The following is a 24,300-nucleotide window of genomic DNA, read 5'->3' on the forward strand; positions in this document are numbered from 1 at the left end:
CATTTAGATTTTTTTTTTTTTTGCCACAGTGTCTTGGCTTCCCATGCCTGAAATACTCTCATGGGCTTTTCAGCCAGATCCAAATGCCTTAAGGGCTGATTCTGAGGCCAGAGTGCTGTTTAGGACATCTGGCATTCTATGAGTCTGCTGTGTATCCCGCTTCCCATGTTGGATTGTTCTCTCCTTCTTAATTCTATCAGTTATTATTAGCAGACACTAGTCTTATTTATGTGATCCCTTTGACTCTTAATCCTATCATTATCATCAATTGTGAGCAGAAATTGATCACTTGGACTAGTGAGATGGCATTGGTACATGCCATCTTGATGGGATTGAATTGGAATCCCCTGGCACGTCTCTAACTCTACCATTAGAGGTAAGTCCGAGTGAGCATGTGCTGAACTGTGCATCTCCTCCATCTCTTATTCTCACTCTCTATATTTTTTTTGACAGGCAGAGTGACAGTGAGAGAGAGAGACAGAGAGAAAGGTCTTCCTTTGCTGTTGGTTCACCCTACAATGGCTGCCGTGGCTGGCGCGCTGCGGCCGGCACACCGTGCTGATCTGAAGCCAGGAGCCAGGTGCTTCTCCTGGTCTCCTATGCGGGTGCAGGGCCCAAGCACTTGGGCCATTCTCCACTGAACTCCCGGGCCACAGCAGAGAGCTGGCCTGGAAGAGGAGCAACTGGGACAGAATCCGGCACCCTGACTGGGACTAGAACCTGGGGTGCCAGCGCTGCAGGCGGAGGATTAGCCTATTGAGCCATGGTGCTGGCCCCCACTCTATATTTAATAGGGATCATTTTTCAGTTAAATTTAAACACCTAAGAATAATTGTGTGTTAATTACAGAGTTCAACCAATGGTATTAAGTAGAACAAAAAAATACTAAAAGGAATAAAGTAGTAAGTTGTTCCTCAACAGTCAGGACAAGGGCTGATCAAGTCATTGATTCTCATAGTGTCCATTTCACTTCAACAGGTTTCCTTTTTGGTGCTTGGTTAGTTGTCACCGATCAGGGAGAACATATGATATTTGTCCCTTTGGGACTGGCTAATTTCACTCAGCATGATGTTTTCCAAATTCCTCCATCTTGTTGCAAATGACCAGATTTCATTGTTTTTTACTGCCATATCGGATCCTATAGAGTACATGTCCCATAATTTCTTTTTCCAGTCTTCTGTTGATGGGCATTTAGGTTGAGTCCATGTCTTAACTATTTTTGAATTGAGTTGCAATAAACATTGAGGTGCAGACAACTCTTTTATTTGCCAATTTAATTTCCTTTGTGTAAATTCCAAGGAGTGGGATGCTGGGTTGTATGGTAGGGTTATATTCAGGTTTCTGAGGAATCTCCAAACTGACTTCCATAGTGGCTTTACCAGTTTGCATTCCCACCAACAGTGGGGCTTAGTATAGTGTTAATCTTATGTGTACAAAGTTCATTGAAAATAGATCTTAGTGAAAAATATGAAAAGAAAATAGGAGAGGGAAGAGGAAGAAGGGTAGAAGTGCAGGTGGGAGGGAAGGTTGAGGAGTATTTTATGTTCCTAAATTTTTGTATATGAAATGCATGAAATTTATATATCTTAAATAAAAGATTTCTAAGTGAATAAATCTGTAAAGGAATAAATATATGTTCAATTGCAAATTTTTTCTTTATATATTTATAAGGAAAAAATCCATGAACAAAATGTAATCTTCACAACTATCAAGAATTATTGTGGGAGAGCGGCAAGATGGCAGAATAGGAAGGGAGCACACTGATAGTCCGGGAAGAGACAGTTTAATGTAAATGGAGATACTGCAGGTTCAAGGAAGAGTAGGGGAAGAAACAGCAGAGGAAACTCTTCCAGAACTAGTGATTCACAGTGGACCTGTGTGGACAGTGTGGGAGCCCACAGTTCGGGACACCAATGGCAGACTCAACACACCAGTGCTGGAATGCGAGGTGAGCTGAACCTCAATAGCCTGAGACATCGGTGGGAAAGTGGAAAGAGGAGACTAGAGGGAACAAGGCTTGAAACCCCGTGGGGAAAAGTTCAATAGGCTAACTAGAAGAGAGAGGAAAAAAAAAAGTGACCGATATGGACACGAGTTTTTTTCTCTCCGCTCACCTCTCAAAGGCGAGCAAGACAAAGAGCAGGCGCCATTTTGGACATACATCATAAGCAGGGCAACCTCAGGTCTGCACTGGCCCTCAACCTAGCAGAAAAACCTGACTCGGCGGGGGTAGGCGGTGGGAGGGGGTGGTGGTGAAATAACAGGAGATTAGGACCTAGTGAATGTGTGGTGCTAATGAACTGAGACTGTTAAAAAAGAGACGGTCGGGGAGAGAACTCAGGGAATTCATGTAAGTACTCTCCAGAGACGCTACAATTTGGTAACCTTGGCAACCCCGTGGGAGACTGCAGGTGAATTTGAGCCCACACTGAGGGCAGAACAGATTCCCTGTGTGGTCCTTGGGAAAGAGCTTCCAATCTCTGGCTCCTGTGGGTATGTCATTCCTAACTACCTCCAATTCCATTCAGCTGTGGGGAATTACTTCCCTTTTGAATCAAAAAAAGAAAGAAAGAGAGATTTACCACGCCTAACCTGGGAGTGTCATTGTTGGGCACCAAAAAATATGTTGTGCCCAGATCATTAGATTCCCCACAGAGACCCCCAGAGAGTCGATCACACCAAACTGCAAAAGCAGTTTATTCAGGAGTACAAGCCGCGACAGGGACCCCATCCAACCAACCGGCACAGCGGAGGAAGGAGTGAGGTCCCAGTCTTTGTTAGGGAGAGGTTTTAAAGGAAAAAAGGGCTACATCAGCAGGAAAAAAAAAGAGTTACATATAGCATGGAAGCTTTGGGCACAGGGAGTTAAAGTGGAGGCTTACAGCACAGGAGCTTTGGGTACAGGGAGTTACTTTGTTTAGCAATGTCTACTGTGCTGTCCTTGGTCTACTGAGCTAGCTGTCCCTGGTAAGCTTTGATATCTCTGGAATGCCTGAATGCCTGCTTTTACAAGGACCCGGGTCTGCTATGGGAAACGGAGGCTGCTTTTTTTATTGTTTTAAAATGGAGTCACTTTGGTTCTTCATTCCCCCCTTGTTTTTGTACATGTTTGAAAAACCCAATCATGGGATTTGGACTGACATTTTATAGGTTTTACAAACATTTAAGGGTTTATATTGGGACTGTTGGACCATTAAATGAACGGTACCCAATCTCTGTTTCATAAACTGCACAAGTTTGTTAACAATGCAAGGGCCAAAGTTAAAATTAAAATCAGGAGATCAAGGGGCCCTATGAGTCCTGATAGTAGGGTGGGTTGCCATGGAGAATTGAACCAAGACTCAAACCACCCCTGAGAGGTCTCCTGTTTGTTTTTTTTTTTCATTTTGCCAGCCCCTCCCTGACCTTAGCCAGCCATGTTATTTTTTATTAGGCCCGAGTGATGGGCGTAAAAGCAGCATTCTTTCCCAGAGTGGTGCACAGCCCACCACGTCAGTCCCAGAAGTCCAAGAGGTGCAGAGGGATGACGATCCATCTTCAGAGTCAACCCTGCTGACGTGGAGCAATGAGGCACTCTTCGCTGCCATGGGGTGATGTCTTAAGCCAGTATTTCCTGGGTGGGGAGCCGAGCACATTCCTGTAGTAGCATTTGGTTGACTGCCTGGTTCGCTCCATCACCAGCTGTAAACACTTAACCAGACACTATAGTATAGAGACAGGGTGAGAATAAAGCAGATTCCAGCCAAAACTGGGAGGAAAGCCACTCATTATTGTGGGAGAGGATTACCAGAACAAACATGTTGGAAGTATAAACGGCAATCTACTACATAGAACAAAGAATTTACAGAAATCCTCAGTGTTTAATTTCTGCTCTACTTTTATACACAGAATAATGACTAGCTATTTGCAGCATGTATTTTACCTTTTTACCTTTGTTCATTTACTTTTCCTGAACAAGGCGGAACTGCTGCTGCTATGTGTAACTGAGACAGTAGTTGATATTTAATAGGAAACACTGCTTACAGAACTTTATTTTTTACTAGCCAAATTTACCTAATAATGAATTATCCTGATAATGGAGAGTAGATACCATATGCACTAATTATACAAATGTTAAAGTCACAGTTTTAAACAAGGTAATTTACATTTTGAAGTACACTATTTGCAGTAATACTGTTTAAAAGATACTACTGCTGCCCCCACAGGACATGTACAGAATGTCTGTATACCACTGACTTTAATAAGCAACAAAATTACAAAGGAATGAGGCCCAGGAGTGGGCCAGACAGGGTCCAGAACAAAGGACAGAGTTGCTATTAGAGGAGTCAAGAAAGGTGTTGTCCAAGTTACAAATAAGTTTTCTGATTGAGAGACAAAGAGAACCTGATAGAAGGGGCTTGATAATAACCTGGTGGGCTTTAGGCCTTGTAAGTTAAGGGACCTAGACCTATCTATCTTTTTACATAGGGTACATTTTAAGGGAGGAGTGAACCTCCTTGGGGAAGGCACTCTGTTGACTTTTATTACTTACCTGGCCTGGGAGGAGAGCTGGCCAGGTAAAGGCAGGTGGCATCTCCAACAGGAAATTTACAGCTCTGTCTGCAATGTTACTGACCCTACTTGGCCATTTTTTCAACAGTGGCAGTCACTTTGGAGGCTGGGCTAAGTGAAGGGCTTTTCAGCTTAGAGCCAATAAGATCTGTGGCTCTGACCTGAAGTCCTTCAACTCCAGGGCAGGTCCATTTCCAGTGATCCAACTCTTGGCTGGCAGAGCTCCCAGGGCTCTTCATAAGCTTACTTCTGCTGAAGCCCAGGCTTACCACACTGAAAGCCACTACAGTGGACTGGCCTGTTGGGTCTCTCTGAGGGCAGATCACTGTACAGAGCTGTCTGTAATAGGCCTGCCACCCATCTTTACATTGTTTCTGATGCCCAGCTCTCTTTTCCTCCTGGTTTTTGTTAAATCAGACCAGAGAATGAAAGTCAAGAGAGTGCTCAGTCCCACCTCTAATTTTCGTTGCCTAGACTAGAAGTTTGTAGTCATAGGCATGTTTCTGATGAATATTTAGCTGGGATGAGTTACTCTGATTTCTGAACATGGTTGACCTTTAACAGAACTGAATTATGTCCTTACCCAAATAGCTATGCAAGGATACTGCCAGATTGTCACTACAAAATCTTACCAGTTCCCAGCCATGCTTAAAAACCTTGCACCACCAGAGGCAAAACAGATACATTACTCTGTGTGGTGTTGCCTGGCAGCAGCTTTAATTTTTTACACTAGTCTTTAAGTAATTAAGTAATCTCACAGGAATAATCATATATGACAATAGGGTTAAAAACGTAGGGCAGCAGGCCGGCGCCGTGACTCAATAGGCTAATCCTCCGCCTAGCGTTGCCGGCACACCGGGTTCTAGTCCCGGTCAGGGCGCCAGATTCTGTCCCAGTTGCCCCTATTCCAGGCCAGCTTTCTGCTGTGGCCCGGGAGTGCAGTGGAGGATGGCCCAAGTGCTTGGGCCCTGCACCCCATGGGAGACCAGGAGAAGCACCTGGCTCCTGCCATCGGATCAGCATGGTGTGCCGGCCGCAGCGCGCCGGTCGTGGCGGCCATTGGAGGGTGAACCAATGGCAAAGGAAGACCTTTCTCTCTCTCTCTCTCTCTCTCTCACTATCCACTCTGCCTGTCAAAAAACAAAAAAAAACAAAAAACAAAAAAAAACAAAAAACAAAACAAAACAAAAAACAACAACGTAGGGCAGCTCTTCCATGCACAAACATTTTAAGAGTAATATCAAATGAAAACTTAGCAAGTAGATTTAATTATTAGACAACAACTTAGGAAAACACTTACCAGAAGGTCTAATGTCCTCACAAATTTTAAGAATACATGTACTCGGAAACATCTCTTAAATACCCAACATGGTGTAGCTTGTTTAGCCAGAAAATTTAAGCACAAGTATATAAAATATTTTCTGTTTTTTTTTTCTTTTAACAAGTTTACAGAGATATAGGTTACATGAAATTTTGATTAACTTTAGCTGTTTAAACTTACGGGAAACATTTTGTTACAGATTACAATATAATCAGGCTCTACAGCAATATGAACACTTGAGATAACTTTTCTTGTTATCCAGCAGAGACATTAGAAAAACATGCATAAATGATACAGAGGAATTGATTTAAAGGCTAACTACATTTAGATGCATTTAGTTTCACAGCAAACTACAGGGTCACATACATCAGAACAATAAAGCAGTTTCAGTGATAGTTGTTAGAATCTTTAACCTTTTTTATAAATCACCAATTGATTTGAATTACTTTCTGATCTTAGTAACCTCAGTTATCTATACTCTTTTTCCAGTTGGTACCTGTAATACATTATTGGCTTTATCAGTTTACAGAGTCACCCCAAAGTACTGAATACAATAGATGTAGCTGGAAAAAGTCCATTGCAACCTATAGATGGACAGTTAAACACAGAACCAACAAAACTTTAGTTTTATAAGCAGTAAATCTGATATACAAAACTTTGGATGACAGAAGACCTTAAGTTGTCATATTTAAAATTGCAAACTTGTTAACCAACAAGAGACACTTGTTTACTTTACATAGCATTTTTGAAAACACCTGTAGGATTTTACAAGGCACACTTAACTCTTTTAGGCCTCTGGGGCCCCTTCACCAAGATGACCATTATGTTTAGTAACACTAGATTACCAGACTTTATAATTTTCAGAAATCTGTATCAATACCATTTTATATCATGACATAATACAGACCAAATGTGATAATTTTACAGGGTGATTATTTAAAGGTTTGAAAATAAGCACATATTTAAATAACCCATAGCTCTTACTAAAAACTCAGTTGTTTTTAAACAATTTTAATTTAACAGAGACATCAAGAGAACGTAATAGATTACTTTAACTTATTGCTTTAACAGAGAGTCAGTAATAGCTTTTGTGTCCAAAAATTTTTTTTCTTATAACTTTTTGTGACTGTTACACACCCTCTTTAACTTACTTGAAACATTTTATTTTTATAGTTGTGATGTTTTTTATCTGTCAATTTTCTTCCTTTACATTTTGAAATAATCTATTAAAAATCTTTAAATCAAGACAGCATTTTTAAACAAGGTAACACATCAAATTTCAGCATTACTTACTTTTAAGTGATGTTGAACTATTTTTTATATATACAATCTATGAAAACACGTTAGCAAATTTAAGTAGTTTTTCTATAGAACATAAGGTGTTGAAAGTACCAAAGTTTACATTTAGACACTTATCTCATTTGTCTTTACCCAATTTAAATTAGCAGTTATACCTAAATGACTTAAGATGCTGATATTATATATTTGTATCTGAATTTAATTAAAATTAAAATTGTATTAATCTAAAACAAGTTTTAATTACCTATTACTGTTTTATTGAGTACTGACCACCCAGAAATTTGTTAAAACAAATTGCAAGTTACAAAGTAATATCTTCTGGCTTGCATGAGATAAAACAGAAGAGCCATCAGAAGGGTGGGATATCCGATTTGTTTCACTGATAAGACTGGGAGAGTACACTTTGGACCAGACCTGGTTCTAAGATAAAGTTCAAATTCTGAGATAAGGCAAGGGGGAGGAGAGTTACCCAGTCCACACCAGTCTCCAAGGCCAAATTTGAATTTTGCGCCAATCTTGCGTGCAGTGCCGCTGCTTTGAGACCCGCCAACAGAGCCTGGCAATAGACATGGAGTCTCTCCTTTATAGAAATTAACCCAATTATAACTGTCCTTTTTAACATTTACGTTGTTTTAACAAGCCAGAGGCTGTTCACCTTGGAGACCTGTTGCAGATATGGGTACGGCTTGGCGTGAGAGATTTATACCCTCTCCCCTGGATTTCTAAGGGCCAGCAAGAGCTCACCAGATGCTGCCACCAGCCCTCTGGGGTTCCCGCTGGCTTTCCACACTTCACTGAATTTTTTTTTTTTTTACTTTGACATTCAGAGCACTGGGCAGAAATCACATCGCATCAACACCCGCCACCGGCCCTCACGATGCTTTAACAGTTGGATTCCCCTTGTCCGCAGGAGTGGGCCCGGGGGGGGGGGGGGCTGCGCACCCGTGCAGCACCGCGGGGCTGCCAGAGGGGAAAAGGAGAGGGGTCTCTTCCTCACACCCCGACCCCAGGAGCGCCGCGCATGCAGCGCCTGCCAGGCTCCCCAAAGGCAGCCATAACTCCGGTTGCAGTTGGGGCGATCCATGGGAAGGGCCCAGCTCGAGTCCAGAGTCACCGCCGCTGCCAGCTCCCTGGGTGTGGGGAGGGCTCCTCATCCAGCCACGGCGCGCACCCAGCCCGACCGACCCAGCCCTTAACCTACATTATCATGAGTTACTTTTTTTTTTTTTTTTTTTTTTTTTTTTTACATTTTTTCACTGTTGAAGAGTTAGATTTAGTGGAGAGGATGGAGTTGCCCCCATATTCTGTCCAGTTAAGTCAGTTGTCAACAGAAATAACAAAAAACACCACTTAACAAAAAGACCGAACAAACATAGGGCCCCGTACAGAATTTCCGCGGACAGATTCAGGTGGTCATATTACAGAAGGTCTCGACTGCTCTGAGGGCAAACCTCTGGGAGTCTGAAGGAGACCAAAGACCTCACAGATGGGACGAGAACTCTGCAGAAGTCCCTCTTCTCTTCGTCCCCAGATACAGATTGGACCTACCCAGGTCCCAGGTACAGACTGGACCTTCCCAGGTCCCAGACGAGGAATCGGGACGTCCCCTGTTTCCTACGGGGTATGCCCTGAAGCGCATCTGCTCAGGTAGTACTCTCCACAGATTCAGAATGCAGATGCAACGGCCAATGCTACAGATTCAGATTTAGACACAGTTAAACAACGAACAAATAGACTAACGAACTCACCCAGTTGACTGGAGCAAACCTTCGGGGTCGAGGTCACTATGGGGGCTTTTTGGGGATCACAATACCGGACGAGCCCCCAAATATGTTGGGCACCAAAACATATGTTGTGCCCAGATCGTTAGATTCCCCGCAGAGACCCCCAGAGAGTCGATAACACCGAACTGCAAAAGCAAAGTTTATTCAGGAGTACAAGCTGCGACAGGGACCCCATCCAACCAACCGGCACAGCGGAGGAAGGAGTGAAGTCCTGGTCTTTGTTAGGGAGAGGTTTTAAAGGAGAAAAGGGATACATCAGCAGGAAAAAAGAGTTACATAGAGCATAGAAAAAATAAACTTTAACACAAAAACTGTTAAGAGAGACAAGGAGGGGCACTATATAATGATTAAGGGATCAATTCAACAGGAAGATATAACGATTATCAATGTATATGCACCTAATTACAGGGCACCGGTTTATTTAAAAGATTTGTTAAGGGACTTAAAGGGAGACTTAGACCCCAATACAATAGTACTGGGGGACTTCAATACTCCACTCTCAGAAATAGACAGATCAACAGGACAGAAGATCAACAAGGAGACAGTATATTTAAACGACACTATAGCTCAAATGGATCTAACAGATATCTACAGAACTTTTCATCCTACATATAAAGCATTTACATTCTTCTCAGCAGTACATGGAACCCTCTCTAGGATTGACCACATACTAGGCCATAAAGCAAGTCTCAGCAAATTCAAAAGAATTAGAATCATACAATGCAGCTTCTCAGACCATAAAGGAATGAAGTTGGAAATTAGCAACTCAGGAATCCCTAGAGCATATGCTCCTGAATGAACAATGGGTCATAGAAGAAATCAAAAGAGAAATCAAAAATTTTCTGGAAGTAAATGAGGATAATAGCACAACATACCAGAACTTATGGGATACAGCAAAAGCAGTGTTAAGAGAGAAGTTTTATATCAATAGGTGCCTACATCAAGAAATTGGAAAGGCACCAAATAAATGAGCTTTCAGCGCATCTCAAGGACCTAGAAAATCTGCAGCAAACCAGACCCAAATCTAGTAGGAGAAGAGAAATAATTAAAATCAGAGAAGAAATCAACAGGATTGAATCCAAAAAAATTACAAAAAATCAGCCAAACGAGGAGCTGGTTTTTTGAAAAAATAAACAAAATTGACACCCCATTGGCCCAACTAACTAAAAAAAGAAAAGACCCAAATCAATAAAATCAGAGATGAAAAAGGAAACGTAACAACAGATACCACAGAAATAAAAAGAATCATCAGAAATTACTACAAGGACTTGTATGCCAGCAAACAGGGAAATCTATCAGAAATGGATAGATTCCTGGACACATGCAACCTACCTAAATTGAACCAGGAAGACATCGAAAACCTAAACAGACCCATAACTGAGACAGAAATTGAAACCGTAATAAAGGCCCTCCCAACAAAGAAAAGCCCAGGACCAGATGGATTCACTGCTGAATTCTACCAGACATTTAAAGAAGAACTAACTCCAATTCTTCTCAAACTATTCAGAAAAATCAAAGAGGGAATCCTTGCAAATTCTTTCTATGAAGCCAGCATCACCTTAATTCCTAAGCCGGAAAAAGATGCAGCATTGAAAGAGAATTACAGATCAATATCCCTGATGAACATAGATGCAAAAATCTTCAATACAATTCTGGCCAATAGAATGCAACAACACATCAGAAAGATCATCCACCCAGACCAAGTGGGATTTATCCCTGGTATGCAGGGATGGTTCAATGTGCACAAATCAATCAAAGTGATACACCACATTAACAGACTGCAGAAGAAAAACCATATAATTATCTCAATAGACGACAAGAAGGCATTTGATAAAATACAACACCCTTTCATGATGAAAACTCTAAGCAAACTGGGCATGGAAGGAACATTCCTCAATACAATCAAAGCAATTTATGAAAAGCCCACAGCCAGCATCCTATTGAATGTAGAAAAGTTGGAAGCATTTCCACTGAGATCTGGTACCAGACAGGGATGCCCACTCTCACCACTGCTATTCAATATAGTTCTGGAAGTTTTAGCCAGAGCTATTAGGCACGAAAAAGAAATTAAAGGGATACAAATTGGGAAGGAAGAACTCAAACTATCCCTCTTTGCAGATGATATGATTCTTTATTTAGAGGACCCAAAGAACTCTACTAAGAAACTATTGGAACTCATAGAAGAGTTTGGCAATGTAGCAGGATATAAAATCAATGCACAAAAATCAACAGCCTTTGTATACACAAGCAATGCCACGGCTGAAGAAGAACTTCTAAAATCAATCCCATTCACAATAGATACAAAAACAATCAAATACCTTGGAATAAACTTAACCAAGGACGTTAGAGATCTCTACGATGCAAATTACAAAACCTTAAAAAGAAATAGATGAGGACACCAAAAAATGGAAAAATCTTCCATGCTCATGGATTGGAAGAATCAATATCATCAAAATGTCCATTCTCCCAAAAGCAATTTACAGATTCAATGCAATACCAATCAAGATACCGAAGACCTTCTTCTCAGATCTGGAAAAAATGGTGCTGAAATTTATATGGAGGCACAAGAGACCTCGAATAGCTAAAGCAATCTTGTACAACAAAAACAAAGCCGGAGGCATCACAATCCCAGATTTCAGGACATACTACAGGGGAGTGGTAATCAAAACAGCATGGTACTGGTACAGAAACAGATGGATAGACCAATGGAACAGAATAGAAACACCAGAAATCAATCCAAACATCTACAGCCAACTTATATTTGATCAAGGATCCAAAACCAATCCCTGGAGCAAGGACAGTCTATTCAATAAATGGCGCTGGGAAAATTGGATTTCCACGTGCAGAATCATGAAGCAAGACTACTACCTTTCACCTTACACAAAAATTCACTCAACATGGATTAAAGACTTAAATCTACGACCTGACACCATCAAATTATTAAAGAGCATTGGAGAAACCCTGCAAGATATAGGTACTGGCAAAGACTTCTTGGAAAAGACCCCAGAACACAGGCAGTCAAAGCCAAAATTAACATTTGGGATTGCATGAAATTGAGAAGTTTCTGTTCTTCAAAAGAAACAGTCAGGAAAGTGAAGAGGCAACCGACAGAATGGGAAAATATATTTGCAAACTATGCAACTGATAAAGGGTTAATAACCAGAATCTACAAAGAAATCAAGAAACTCCACAACGTCAAAACAAAGAACCCACTTAAGAGATGGGCCAAGGACCTCAATAGACATTTTTCAAAAGAGGAAATCCAAAGGGCCAACAGACACATGAAAAAATGTTCAAGATCACTAGCAATCAGGGAAATGCAAGTCAAAACCACAATGAGGTTTCACCTCATCCCGGTTAGAATGGCTCACATACAGAAATCTACCAACAATAGATGCTGGAGAGGATGTGGGGAAAAAGGGACACTAACCCACTGTTGGTGGGAATACAAACTGGTTAAGCCACTATGGAAGTCAGTCTGGAGATTCCTCAGAAACCTGAATGTAACCCTACCGTTCAACCCAGCCATCCCACTCCTTGGAATTTACCCAAAGGAAATTAAATTGGCAAACAAACAAGCTGTCTGCACCTTAATGTTTACTGCAGCTCAATTCACAATAGCTAAGACCTGGAACCAACCCAAATGCCCATCAACAGTAGACTGGATAAAGAAATTATGGGACATGTACTCTATAGAATACTATACAGCAGTCAAAAACAATGAATTCTGGTCATTTGCAACAAGATGGAGGAATCTGGAAAACATTATGCTGAGTAAATTAAGCCAGTCCAAAAGGGACAAATATCGTATGTTCTCCCTTATCGGTGACAACTAACTGAGCACCAAAGGGGAAACTTGTTGAAGTGAAATGGACACTATGAGAAATAGTGACTTGATCAGCTCTTGTGCTGACTGTTGATGTACAATGTAATACTCTATCCATTTTAGTATTTTTAATTTGTTTTGTTCTAGTACTATTGGTTGAACTCTGTAATTAACACAGAATTATTCTTAGGTGTTTAAATTTTAACTGAAAAGTGATCCCTGTTAAATATGAGTGGGAATAAGAGAGGGAGGAGATGTACAATTTGGGACATGCTCAATCGGACTTACCCTAAATGCTGGAGTTAGAATCGTGCCAGGGGGCCGGCGCCTCGGCTCACTAGGCTAATCCTCCACCTAGCGGCGCTGACACACCGGGTTCTAGTCCCGGTTGGGGTGCCGGATTCTGTCCCGGTTGCCCCTCTTCCAGGCTGTGGGGAGCAAACCGGACTAGACTGTTACTGGAATTAAGACTTATTCTATGCATCTGCTCTCCCACAATATGGTGCTGGGAGAGAAGTAAACAGCTTCCGCACAGCTGCCTCCAGTTCAACCAATTAACTGTAGGACTTGCTCCTGATTGGAGAGCAGCGTACTCGGCGTGTGGGCAGCCGAGTTGGGATTGGCGGAGGAGGACTATAAAGGAGGAGAGAGACGGCATGCACCAGGAACATCTATGGGGAACATCTAAGGGAACCCGTGCAGCCCCCGAGAAAGCCGGCCGGTGGTGTGCCGCTCCCCTGCGGAAGTGGGGAATGTGGCCAGGGGGAACTGCCCTTCCACGGAGGTGGAAGGGATAGTAGCCAACCCGGGAAGAACCAGCAGCAAACCCGGGGAGGGCCGAGCAGACAGAAAGAACAGCGCAGGGTCCTGTGTTGCCCCTCCACGAAGAGGGGGAGCGACACAGGCCAGCTCTCTGCTGTGGCCCGGGAGTGCAGTGGAGGATGGCCCAGGTGCTTGGGCCCTGCACCCCATGGGAGACCAGGAAAAGCACCTGGCTCCTGGCTCCTGCCATCGGATCAGTGCGGTGCGCCGGCCGCAGTGCGCCGGCCACGGCGGCCATTGGAGGGTGAACCAACGGCAAAGGAAGACCTTTCTCTCTGTCTCTCTCTCTCACTGTCCACTCTGCCTGTCAAAAAAAAAAAAAAAAGAATCGTGCCAGGGGATTCCAATACAATCCCATCAAGGTGGCATGTACCAATGCCATCTCACTAGTCCAAGTGATCAATTTCAGTTCACAACTGATCACACTGATAGGTCTAAGAGTCAAAGGGATCACACAAACAAGACTAGTGTCTGCTAATAATAACTGATAGAATCAAAAAGGGAGAGAACGATCCATCATGGGAAGCGGGATACACAGCAGACTCATAGAATGCCAGATGTCCTAAATAGCACTCTGGCCTCAGAATCAGCCCTTAAGGCATTCAGATATGGCTGAAGAGCCCATGAGAGTATTTTAGGCATGGAAAGCCAAGACACTCTGGAAAAAAAAAGACCTAAATGAAAGATCTCTGTGAGTGAGATCCCAGTGGAAAGAATGGGGCCATCAAAGGAGATACCTTTCTCTGAAGGGAGGAGAGAACTTCCACTTTGACTATGACCCTGTCGGAATAAGATCGAAGTCGGCGAACCCAAATGGCTTCCATAGCCTTGGAAACTCATGACTAGAGCCTAGGGTGATTACTGATGCCATAAACAAGAGTGTCAAATTGTTAAGTCAACAACAGGAGTCACTGTGTACTTACTTCTCATGTGGGATCTGTCCTTAATTTGTTGTTCAATGTGAAGTAATGGTATAACTAGTACTGAAACAGTCTTTTACACTTTGTGTTTCTGTGTGGGTGCAAACTGATGAAATCTTTAGTTAATATATACTAAATGAATCTTCTGTATATAAAGAGAATTGAAAATGAATCTTGATGTGAATGGAATGGGAGAGGGAATGGGACATGGGAGGGGTGCGAGTGGGTGGGAAATTATGGGGGAGGAACCCATTGTATTCCACAAAGTGTACTTTGGAAATTTATATTTACTAATAAAAAAAAGAATTATTGTTTTAAAAATAGAAATCCTAGCAAGAAGGACTATTAAAATTGAACTGAAAAATTCAATCGACTAGTTTAAATAGCAAACTTCATCTGTTCTCTTGATCCATTTAATAACAGAGGAAATAATTCAAGAAGATAAGGCATATGAAATTTCTAATCGAGGAGCAGAAGGAAAAATAATTTTGTTTACTTCTTCCATACTCTTTTTTTTTTTTTAAAGATTTATTTATTTATTTGAAAGGCAGAGTTACAGAGAGGCAGACAGAGAGAGAGAAAGGTCTTCCATCTACCCGTTCACTCCTTAGTGGCTGAAGCTTGGCCAATCTGAACAGGAGCCAGGAGCTTCTTCCAGGTCTCTCACATGGGTGCAGGGGCCCAAGCTCTTGGGCCATCCTCTGCTGCCCTCCCAGGCCATAGCAGAGAGTTGACTAGAAGTGTAGCACCTGGGACTCAAACTGGTTCCCACATGGGATGTCGGCATTGCAGGCAGTGGCTTTACCTGCTACACCACAGTGCCAGCCCAGGAAAAATAATTTTTAAAAGTGGAGAATGCCAATGGAAATTATGTGACATCATTGAAATAACCTTTACTTAATATTAGTCCTAAAGGAAATGAGAGAAACAAACACAGAAGGCATATTTAAGGAAACACTGGCTGATAACTTTCAGTTACAGGAAGCTCAGAGGTTGCCAACCAAATTCAACCCAAAGATAAATTTCTTAAAGTATATAATAATCTAATTATCAAAATCAAAAATAATGAAAAAATACTGAATGCAGCAGGAGATAAGAAATATGTCACTTTCTAAATAATCCCAGAATGGCTTTCAGTGGATTTCTCAGTAAAAGCATTGTAAGCTAGGAGAGAGTAGAATGATAGATTCAAAGTGCTGGGGGAGAAAAAAAACTGCCAACCAAGAATACCGTGTTCAGCAAAGCTGTTCATCTGAAATGAAGGGGGAAATAATGACATTCCCAAAGAAAAGTTTAGGAAGTTCATCACCACTAGAGTTGGTTTACTAGAAATGCTGAAGGGAGTTATTCAAACCAAAAAATAAGGATGTTAATGAGAAACACAGAAACATCTGACAGTATAAAACTCACCAGTAAAAGAAATTAGACAAATTCCCAATATTGTAAAAATGTACTCATGATGTATCAATTACATTATATGCTCAGTGTGAAAGGTAAGTGGCAAAACTTAAAAATAATAGTATAATTTGGTAAAAGTATAGGCAATATAAAATGCAAATCATGATATCAAACATTCAAATTGTGTAGGGGAAGAAGAGTTAAAGTACACAGGTTTTCTTTTCTTTTTTGCATTCAAAGGTACATTGATGTCAGACTAGAATAACCTGTTTTACCTGTAACATGTTTTCTGTAAGTCTCATGATAACCACAGTGCAAAAACTATAATAAGTACACTAGGCATAATAAAGCAAGGCATTAAAACTTACTACTAGAGAAAATAACCTCATCATAAGGAAGACAACAAGAGTCAAAGAAAGCAAGAACGGATCTACAAAACAACCATAGAACAATTGACAAAATGGCAGTACTAAGTCCTTACTTAACAATAATCACCTGAATGTAAAAGGATTAAAATTTTCAATTAAAAATCAGAGCATGGATTAATGGATTATGAAAAGAGTCAATGAAATATCACCTACCAAAGACTCAGTTCATATGTTAGGACACACAGACTGAAAGTGAATGGATAGCAAAGTATAGTCCATGCAATTGCAAATCAAAAGAGATCAGGAGTAGTTACACTTCCATCAGATAAAATATACTTTAATTCAAACACTGTAAAATTAGACAAATAAGATCATTATAAAAATAGGTCAGTTCATCAAGAGAAAATACTAATTATGGCTATATATGTACTCAATATCAGAGTATCTAAATATGTAAAGCAAATATTAGTAAGCCTCAAAGGAGAAAATGACTTCATTACACTAATAGGGAACTTTAACACTCCGCTTTCAATATCCAGGCAGAAAGTCAATAAAAACTAGACCTAAATTGCACTTTAGATCAAATGGACCTAACAGACATTTAAACACACAAACACACACACACATGCACACACGTACATATATAGTTCTCAAAATGTAAAAGGAAAAAAAAAAGCTTTGATTAGAAAGCGCTACTTGCTAGCTTTGTGGCCTTGGGAAATAAGTAAGTCCTCTGGCATTTTAGTGTTCTCACTTATAAAGTGGGGATAATAATATAATCTACTCCTTCAGGTCACTGTAAGGATTTATTGTCTTCAAATTCAATAATAAAGAATAGGACTTTGGGGCCAGTGCTGTGGTGTAGCAGGTAAGGCCACTACCTGTAGTGCCAGCAAACCATATGGGTGCCAGTTTGAGTCCTGGCTGCTCCGCTTCTGATCCAGCTCTCTGCTGTGGCCTGGAGAGCAGTAGAAGGTGGCCCAAATCTTTGGGCCCCTGTACCCGCATTGGAGACCCAGAAGAAGCTCCAGGCTCCTGGCTTTGGATCAGCCCAGCTCTGGCCATTGGGGCCATTTGGGGTGTGGACTAGCAGATGGAAGACCTCTCTCTCTCTGTGCCTCAGCTTCTCTGTAACTCTGCCTTTCAAATAAATAAATAAATAATTTTTTTAAAAAAGAATATGACTTTGAAAATATTAAGCACCTACATTAACTACTTAAACATTTCCATAGTCTTCATCATATATCAATCTTATCATTGCTAAAGGTACCATTCACTAACTACATATAAGGGGCTATACATTGTAACTGTACAATGCCCTTTGAACAAATCACTGCATATCCTTGCACTAGTTTCCTAGGGAGGTTAAAGTGAAGTTTGGAGAGGTCATGCACCTTATATCAGGCCATTTCGCTAAACTGCAGTGCAGTCAGCCTATGATCTCAGCTCTATTTGACACTGCTGCCTTTGCTACCTTGATTGAGTAGCACAGAGACATTCGCTTTATAGACAGAAAGTCATTTTGACTAAAATTTGATAGAATCTACAAACAAAACTAAAGAGAAGGTAGGTAAAGAGACTCTGAAGCAAACATTAGCAATAATTGCTGAGGGAGAAGGTGTCATGGTCCAAGGTTTTAACCTGCATTCACAATTGCAGGTGGAGCATCTACTGCAGCGATAGTAACTTTAAATGGTAGTCACTCATTCAGTCATCTTTTTATGAATATCCATTAGGTGGCAGGTATTCTGTGAAGGCCTAAATATAACCAGTGAATAGCACAGACGAGCTCCCCGGCCTTAGGGAGGTTTTTTTTTCTACTTGTGCTCCCACAGTTAATTATAATTTAGCTCCCTATACAGCTTTCTAGAAATAGATGAGAACACTCAATTGAATAAGCAAAAGACCCTTCTATTTTTTAAGAAAAAATTAAATTATATTTGAAAGGAGAAGTGCGAGAGGGAGAGGGGGAGAGAGAATGGGGAAGAGGGAGAGACAGACAGACATCTTCCATCTGCTGGTATACGCTTCAATGGCCAGACTAAGCTGGGCCATTCTGAGGCTGGGAGCCCAGAACTCAATCTGGTCTACCATGTGGGTGGCTGGGACCTATCGCTTGAGCAACTGCATTATCTGCTGCCTCTCAAGGTGCACATTACCAGGAAGCTGGGATTGAAGTGGAGTCTGGACTTGAATCCAGGCACTCTGGTATGAGATGCAAGTGTCCCAAGTGGTGTCATAATTGCTGTGCCAAATGCCTATCTCAGAGGTCCTTTTTTATAAATTGTCTTAGTTTGTTTTGTGCTGCTGTAACAGAATATCTGAGACTGTGTAGTTTATAATGAAGAGAAATTTCTCATGGTTCTGGAGGTTGGAAGTCCAGTGTACCTAGTAAGGGCCTTCTTGCTGTGTTATCTCATGGCAAAAGGTGGAAGGGCAAGGGGGTGGGAATTAGGGGGCCAAACTTGCTTTTATAACAAATTCACTCCCATGATAATGAACCCACTCCCCATATCCATGACAACATTAATCCATGCATGAGAGCAGTGCTCTCATGACCTACTCACCTCTTCATAGTACCACCTCTCAATACTGTTGCACTTGATTAGTTTCTATCAAATTGGGAGATACTTTCAAACTATTGCATGAATTATCCTTACCATGAATTAATGACATCACCTTTTAATTTACATACATTAGTGTTTTAAAAATTTAATTTAAGTGAATTACTCTAGAGCACTTCAAGATACTGACAGTATAGAATCTCTGAGTTACAGAGAATGAAGTCTAGACTCAGTTCTATCATCAACTTAACCAAAAGGACAGTTTGTGAATCTTTGTAACAGATAATCAGCTGATATTGCCTAGTGATAGCCTGAATTCCCTAACACTGAAGCTGGCATTTTTACACAATACAAGGAACAAATTACATATAAATTAAACAAATTACAAAAATATGGCTAGGTCAAAATTTTAAAATCATTCCTAGTATGAACTCAAAGTCAGAACAGAACTTTTCCTATGATAACATAAGTATTAATTCTTATTTTTTTCCCTTTGATGAATTCTAATTCCTCTAGGACAGAAAGACACATGTATGAAGGCTCAAGCTGAAAGTGTTTAGGTATTCTCAACTGAACATGCAGAAATACATTAGCATAAAGTTGTGACATATTTGAAAACTGTAACACTGTGATTACTCTAACTGCAAACAGGGTGGGGTTTGTTCTTAAATTGATGTTGGACTTTAGGGTGGAAGTCTTTTTTTAAGGTCATTATTACTCACTTAAGGTAAACATCTTCCATGGTAGTGATTGAAGCAACAAAGCTGACAATGCCAAGATCTTTCTGTTTCATTTCCAGCTCATTAAATAGATCTTTAAACCTAGGAGAGAAGAAGGAGGGAAGAATGGACTGGCATTAGTCTAGATAAGTTTTGTTTTTTAAAGTTAATTTTAATTGAATTAAAATGTATTTACTTCTTTCTCATTTAATATTACTTAATATTACCAGTCATTTTCTTTCCTTTTTAATTGTGGTAGATTATAGAATGCAAACATTTACCATTTAAATTAATTTTTAAGCACTGTAATAATTTATTATTCTAGTGACATTAATATAACTAGAAATGGTCTTGGTCATACCACACTTCTAGAACTTCCTGCCTTCTAGAAATTCTGTACTCATTGCTCTTCCCCCTTTTCTGGGAGAAAAACCACTATGGGCCATTTATTGTACTAAACCTCTTAATGTGATTATTTAAAAAAAAAATTAGCCTGGCTGGTGCTGCGGCTCAATAGGCTAATCCTCCGCCTGCGGCGCCGGCACACCAGGTTTTAGTCCCAGTTGCTCCTCTTCCAGTCCAGCTCTCTGCTATGGCCCGGGAGTGCAGTGGAGGATGACCCAAGTGCTTGGGCCCTGCACCCGCATGGGAGACCAGGAGAAGCATCTGGCTCCTGGCTTCGGATCAGTGTGGTGAGCCGGCCCCAGCGTGCCAGCCGCAGTGGCCATTAGGGGGTGAAACAATGGGCAAGGAAGACCTTCCTCTCTGTCTCTCTCTCACTGTCCACTGCCTGTCAAAAATTTAAAAAAATTTTTAAAAAAAATTGGCCATCCATTTCCCTCTGAAGAAATAAAAAAAAAAAATGTTGAATGTCCTACCCTTCCTCCCCTCCCACTGGCCAAATATATGCATATGGAGAGGAAATTTCTATTGGCTCCATTTAAAATTATTTGAAGTATACAATTTAAGTACTCTTAAGTACATTCACAATGTCATGCAATCAACATTATCTAATTCTAGAACTTTTGACTACCCAAACTGAAACTCTGTACCCATTAAAAAGTAACTTATTTTTCTCCCTTCCCTGCATTCTCAATTCTTTGTTTCTATGAATTTGCCCATTTTATTTAGATAAAATAAAATTTTTATCCTGTTGGTGTCTGGCTTATTTCATTTAGCACATTTATTCTGCATATTTATTTCTACATTTACTCATGTTGAAGCATGTATCAGATCTGATTCCTTTTTATACTATTTATTGTATAGATATACCATATGTTGTTTATCCAGTCAGCTGTCAATAGACATTTAGGTTGCTTACAAACTTTAGGTATTGTGAATAATGCTGTTGTGAACACTGGTGTACAAATACCTGTTTAAGTGCCTGTTTTCAGTTCCTTGGGTTATATACCTGGGATTGGCATTGCTGCATCACATGGTAATTCCTTATTTATTTTTTTGGTACTGCCATATTGTTTTCAAGCAGATGTACCATTTTATATTTCTACCAGCAATGTGTCAAGAGTTCCAATTTCTCTATATCCTCACATTTGCATTTGCATTTCCCCACTGGCTAGTGCTGTTGACATGTTTTTATGTATGTATTGGACATTCATATACTTTCTTTGCAGAAAATTTTATTTAAGTCCTTTGCCCATTTTTTAATTTGTTTTGTAACTAAATTTTTTTTAAAAAATATTTTATTTATTTGAAAGACAGAGTTACAGAGAAAGGGAGAGACAAAGAGAGAGGTCTTCCATCTGATGGTTCACTCCCCAGATGGCCACCACGGCTGGAGCTGCACCCATCTGAAGCCAGGAGCCAGGAGCTTCTTCTGGGTCTCCCATGCGGGTGCAGAGGACCAAGGACTTGGGCCATCTTCCACTGCTTTCCCAGGCCATAGCAGAGAACTGGATAGGAAGTGGAACAGCCGGGACTTGAACCAGCGCCCGAACTTGAACCGGCACCCATATGGGATACCGGTGCTTCAGGTCAGGGCTTTAACTATCTGTACCACAGCACCGGCCCCTGTAACTAAATTTTCAATATTTAGTTACATAAAAATCCCAATTGGCCATGGAAAAAATGTTTAGTAGATCATTCTTCACTGTACTGCTTATTAAGAAATAAATGGAAAGAATGGGAGAAATTTAACTTAGCAAATTCTCCACTGTAACTTGATTTTTGGTTAAATTCTTTTGCTTTAATAAGATCAACTTATTTTATATTTATTATTAATTAATTTTATTTGAAAGGAGAGGCATAGAGACCCAGAGACAGAGACATGGATCTTCCATCTGCTGGTTCACCCCACAAATGCTCACAACAGCTGTGCTGAGCCAGGCTAAAGGCAGAAACTCAATCAAGATCTCCCACATTGGTAGCAGGGACTCCACTACTTGGGTGATTACCTGCTGCTTCCCAGGGTGTGCATTAGCAGCAAGTTGGAATCAGGAGCACAGTTGAGACTCAAACAAGATGTGGATGTACCAAGCAGTGTCTTATTCACTAAGCCAAATGTATGCCTCTGTTTCTCTTTCAATCATTAGTTTACAATTATTTTCATGTATGGCAGTCACTTTGAACCTTTGGGATTTCCAAGTAGTAATAACTTCAGGCAAGAACACAAAACTGGCATGCTTCCTAAGGGCAATGATGAGTACTCTCCATTTCTCTTAACTGGATGGGTCTCTTAATCGGATGGGCATCCCAGTTAAAATTATCCTGTCTGTTCCCTCTGTAACCAATTTGGCAAACTGCTGAGGTTAATCTCTGTGTTCTTGTCATCTCTGTTCCCAAAATGGTCATCCAAACTACTTTTAACTTTCAACACTTAATACTTCCTTGGATCCTACTCACCATGCAGAGAATTGGTATACTATGAACATCTTAACATGAGTTACCCCTTATTAATACCAGGAAGCTATAACCACTAGGTTGCAATGTCTCCCTCACTCTCCCCTGCTCAGCACCACCTCCCACAAATCCAAACCAAACAAAAAGGAAAATTCAAATAAGCCTTGAAAAATAGTTAATACATAAGGCAGTCTTCTGTTTAGTGAGAGAAATCTTCAGTTATGAGCTTTCTAACTTGAGGTGTCAAATGACAGCCATAACTGGGGACTTGGTCAGTTAGAAAAATACTACTCACTAAGTTTGTTAAATATGTGAAAATGAAAATGATTTATGGTCACCCCAAAACCATCCATCTAGGCTCTCTGCACCCATACCTTGTTGTATACTTTTTGGGTAGCATAAATGACAATTCATCTCCAATATCATTCTCCAAAGTGGCATCTGGAACATAATACTGAATCAATGCAGAAATCTTCTCTACATCACAATGTGGTTCCTTCTCCATAACTATGTGATATCCAGCACCTGGGAGAAAACATTTAGAAGACCAAAAGAAGAAATTTTTAATGCCCTTGTTAGGATCACCTTTGGCTGCCTAGGTCCACAAGGAAAAAAGTGTGGTGTATCACAAGACATTTGGTTATGACTCTAGCAAGGCTCATATCTAAAGCTTTCAAATGATGCTCTAATACATGATACATTGAATAATCAACTTCCTCTATAATTATTATACATGTCTTAATGAACCATAAATGAAAACTTAATGAACTATTAAGTGTCTATATGAAGAAAGGTGCCTGTTATATGGTTATTTTGAAATGGAAATCCTGATAAATAACTGTATTCATTTAGCTATTATTATTGGTTGTCTACTGTATCAGGCTATAATTTAGGCTCTGGGGATAAAAGTAGTGGAGCAGATAAAAATCTGTGCCCTCCCAAACTTGTTAGCTTTATGTGTGTGCTTCCATAGCCTACTGTGCCTTCTCCTGTCATAGTGTTCATCATAGAGGCTACTTATCGTGATATTCTTGTAGGCAAGGACTATGTATTACACTATTCACATATATAATATGTGTTCTTAGATTAATAAATTACTTTGTAATTGAAAAACAAGCCTTGCTCACGGACATTAACCTCGCTCTCCACTAACCTTACAAAGCTGAGCAAGACAAAGAGCAGGCGCCATTTTACGTATGTAGAGAGGCGCCTGCCATTAGCCAAGCAGAAAAACCTGACTCTGGTGGGGAGAAATAACAGGAGGTTAAGACCTAGTTAGTGAAAGTGTGGAGCTAACGAACTGAGACTGTGAAAATCTGGTGGTGGGGGGGGGGAGGCAAGAGAACTCACTAAGTACACAAACTTGGTAACCTGGGCAAATTGGTGAGAGACTGTGGAGAAACTTGAGACCACACTGAGGGCTGCATAAACTCTTTGTGTGGCCCCAGGGGCAAGTAGACAAATACCACAGGGGCCAGATTATATACATCAACTACCCTCAATCCCACTCAGCTGTGCGGAATTACTTCCCAACTGAGTCAAAAAAAAAAAAAAAAAAAAAGAGAGAGTGAGTGAGCAAGCGATCTAGAGAACAATCTGGGTGAGTCACCTTTGGCACACCCTTAACCCTGAAGAACCAAACAGAGCTCTCTGGCCACACTCATCACAGCCTCTAAGGATCCATCAAAAGCAGACAGTCCACTTAATCTACAGTCACAGTATAACAAGAAAAACACCACAGCGAAGAAACCAAGGAATATCTCCAATATGACAAACAACAAACGCAAAATCCAAGGTAACAAGAACAAGGAAGACACTATGATGCCCCCAAATGAAATAGACACCCAATTCAAGATTATGAAGATGATGAGT

The 24,300-nt window shown here is 40.6% G+C and overlaps 1 protein-coding gene across 1 annotated transcript in view; it reads right to left on the reverse strand.

The window, feature by feature from the left end:
• Positions 1-24,300, reverse strand: part of LOC100353262 (phospholipid-transporting ATPase ABCA3) — a 219,121-nt gene that overhangs the window by 59,432 nt on the left and 135,389 nt on the right. The window contains exons 16-17 of the mRNA XM_089321567.1: positions 22,803-22,953; positions 19,576-19,674 (exon numbers count right to left, since the gene is read on the reverse strand). Coding sequence (XP_089177693.1) covers positions 19,576-19,674; positions 22,803-22,953 — 250 coding nt within the window. The remainder of the gene's footprint in view (positions 1-19,575; positions 19,675-22,802; positions 22,954-24,300) is intronic.

This window comes from Oryctolagus cuniculus, chromosome 19 (assembly GCF_051225735.1).
Source record: "Oryctolagus cuniculus isolate XC-2025 breed Fujian yellow rabbit chromosome 19, ASM5122573v1, whole genome shotgun sequence".
NCBI classification, from domain to species: domain Eukaryota; kingdom Metazoa; phylum Chordata; class Mammalia; order Lagomorpha; family Leporidae; genus Oryctolagus; species Oryctolagus cuniculus.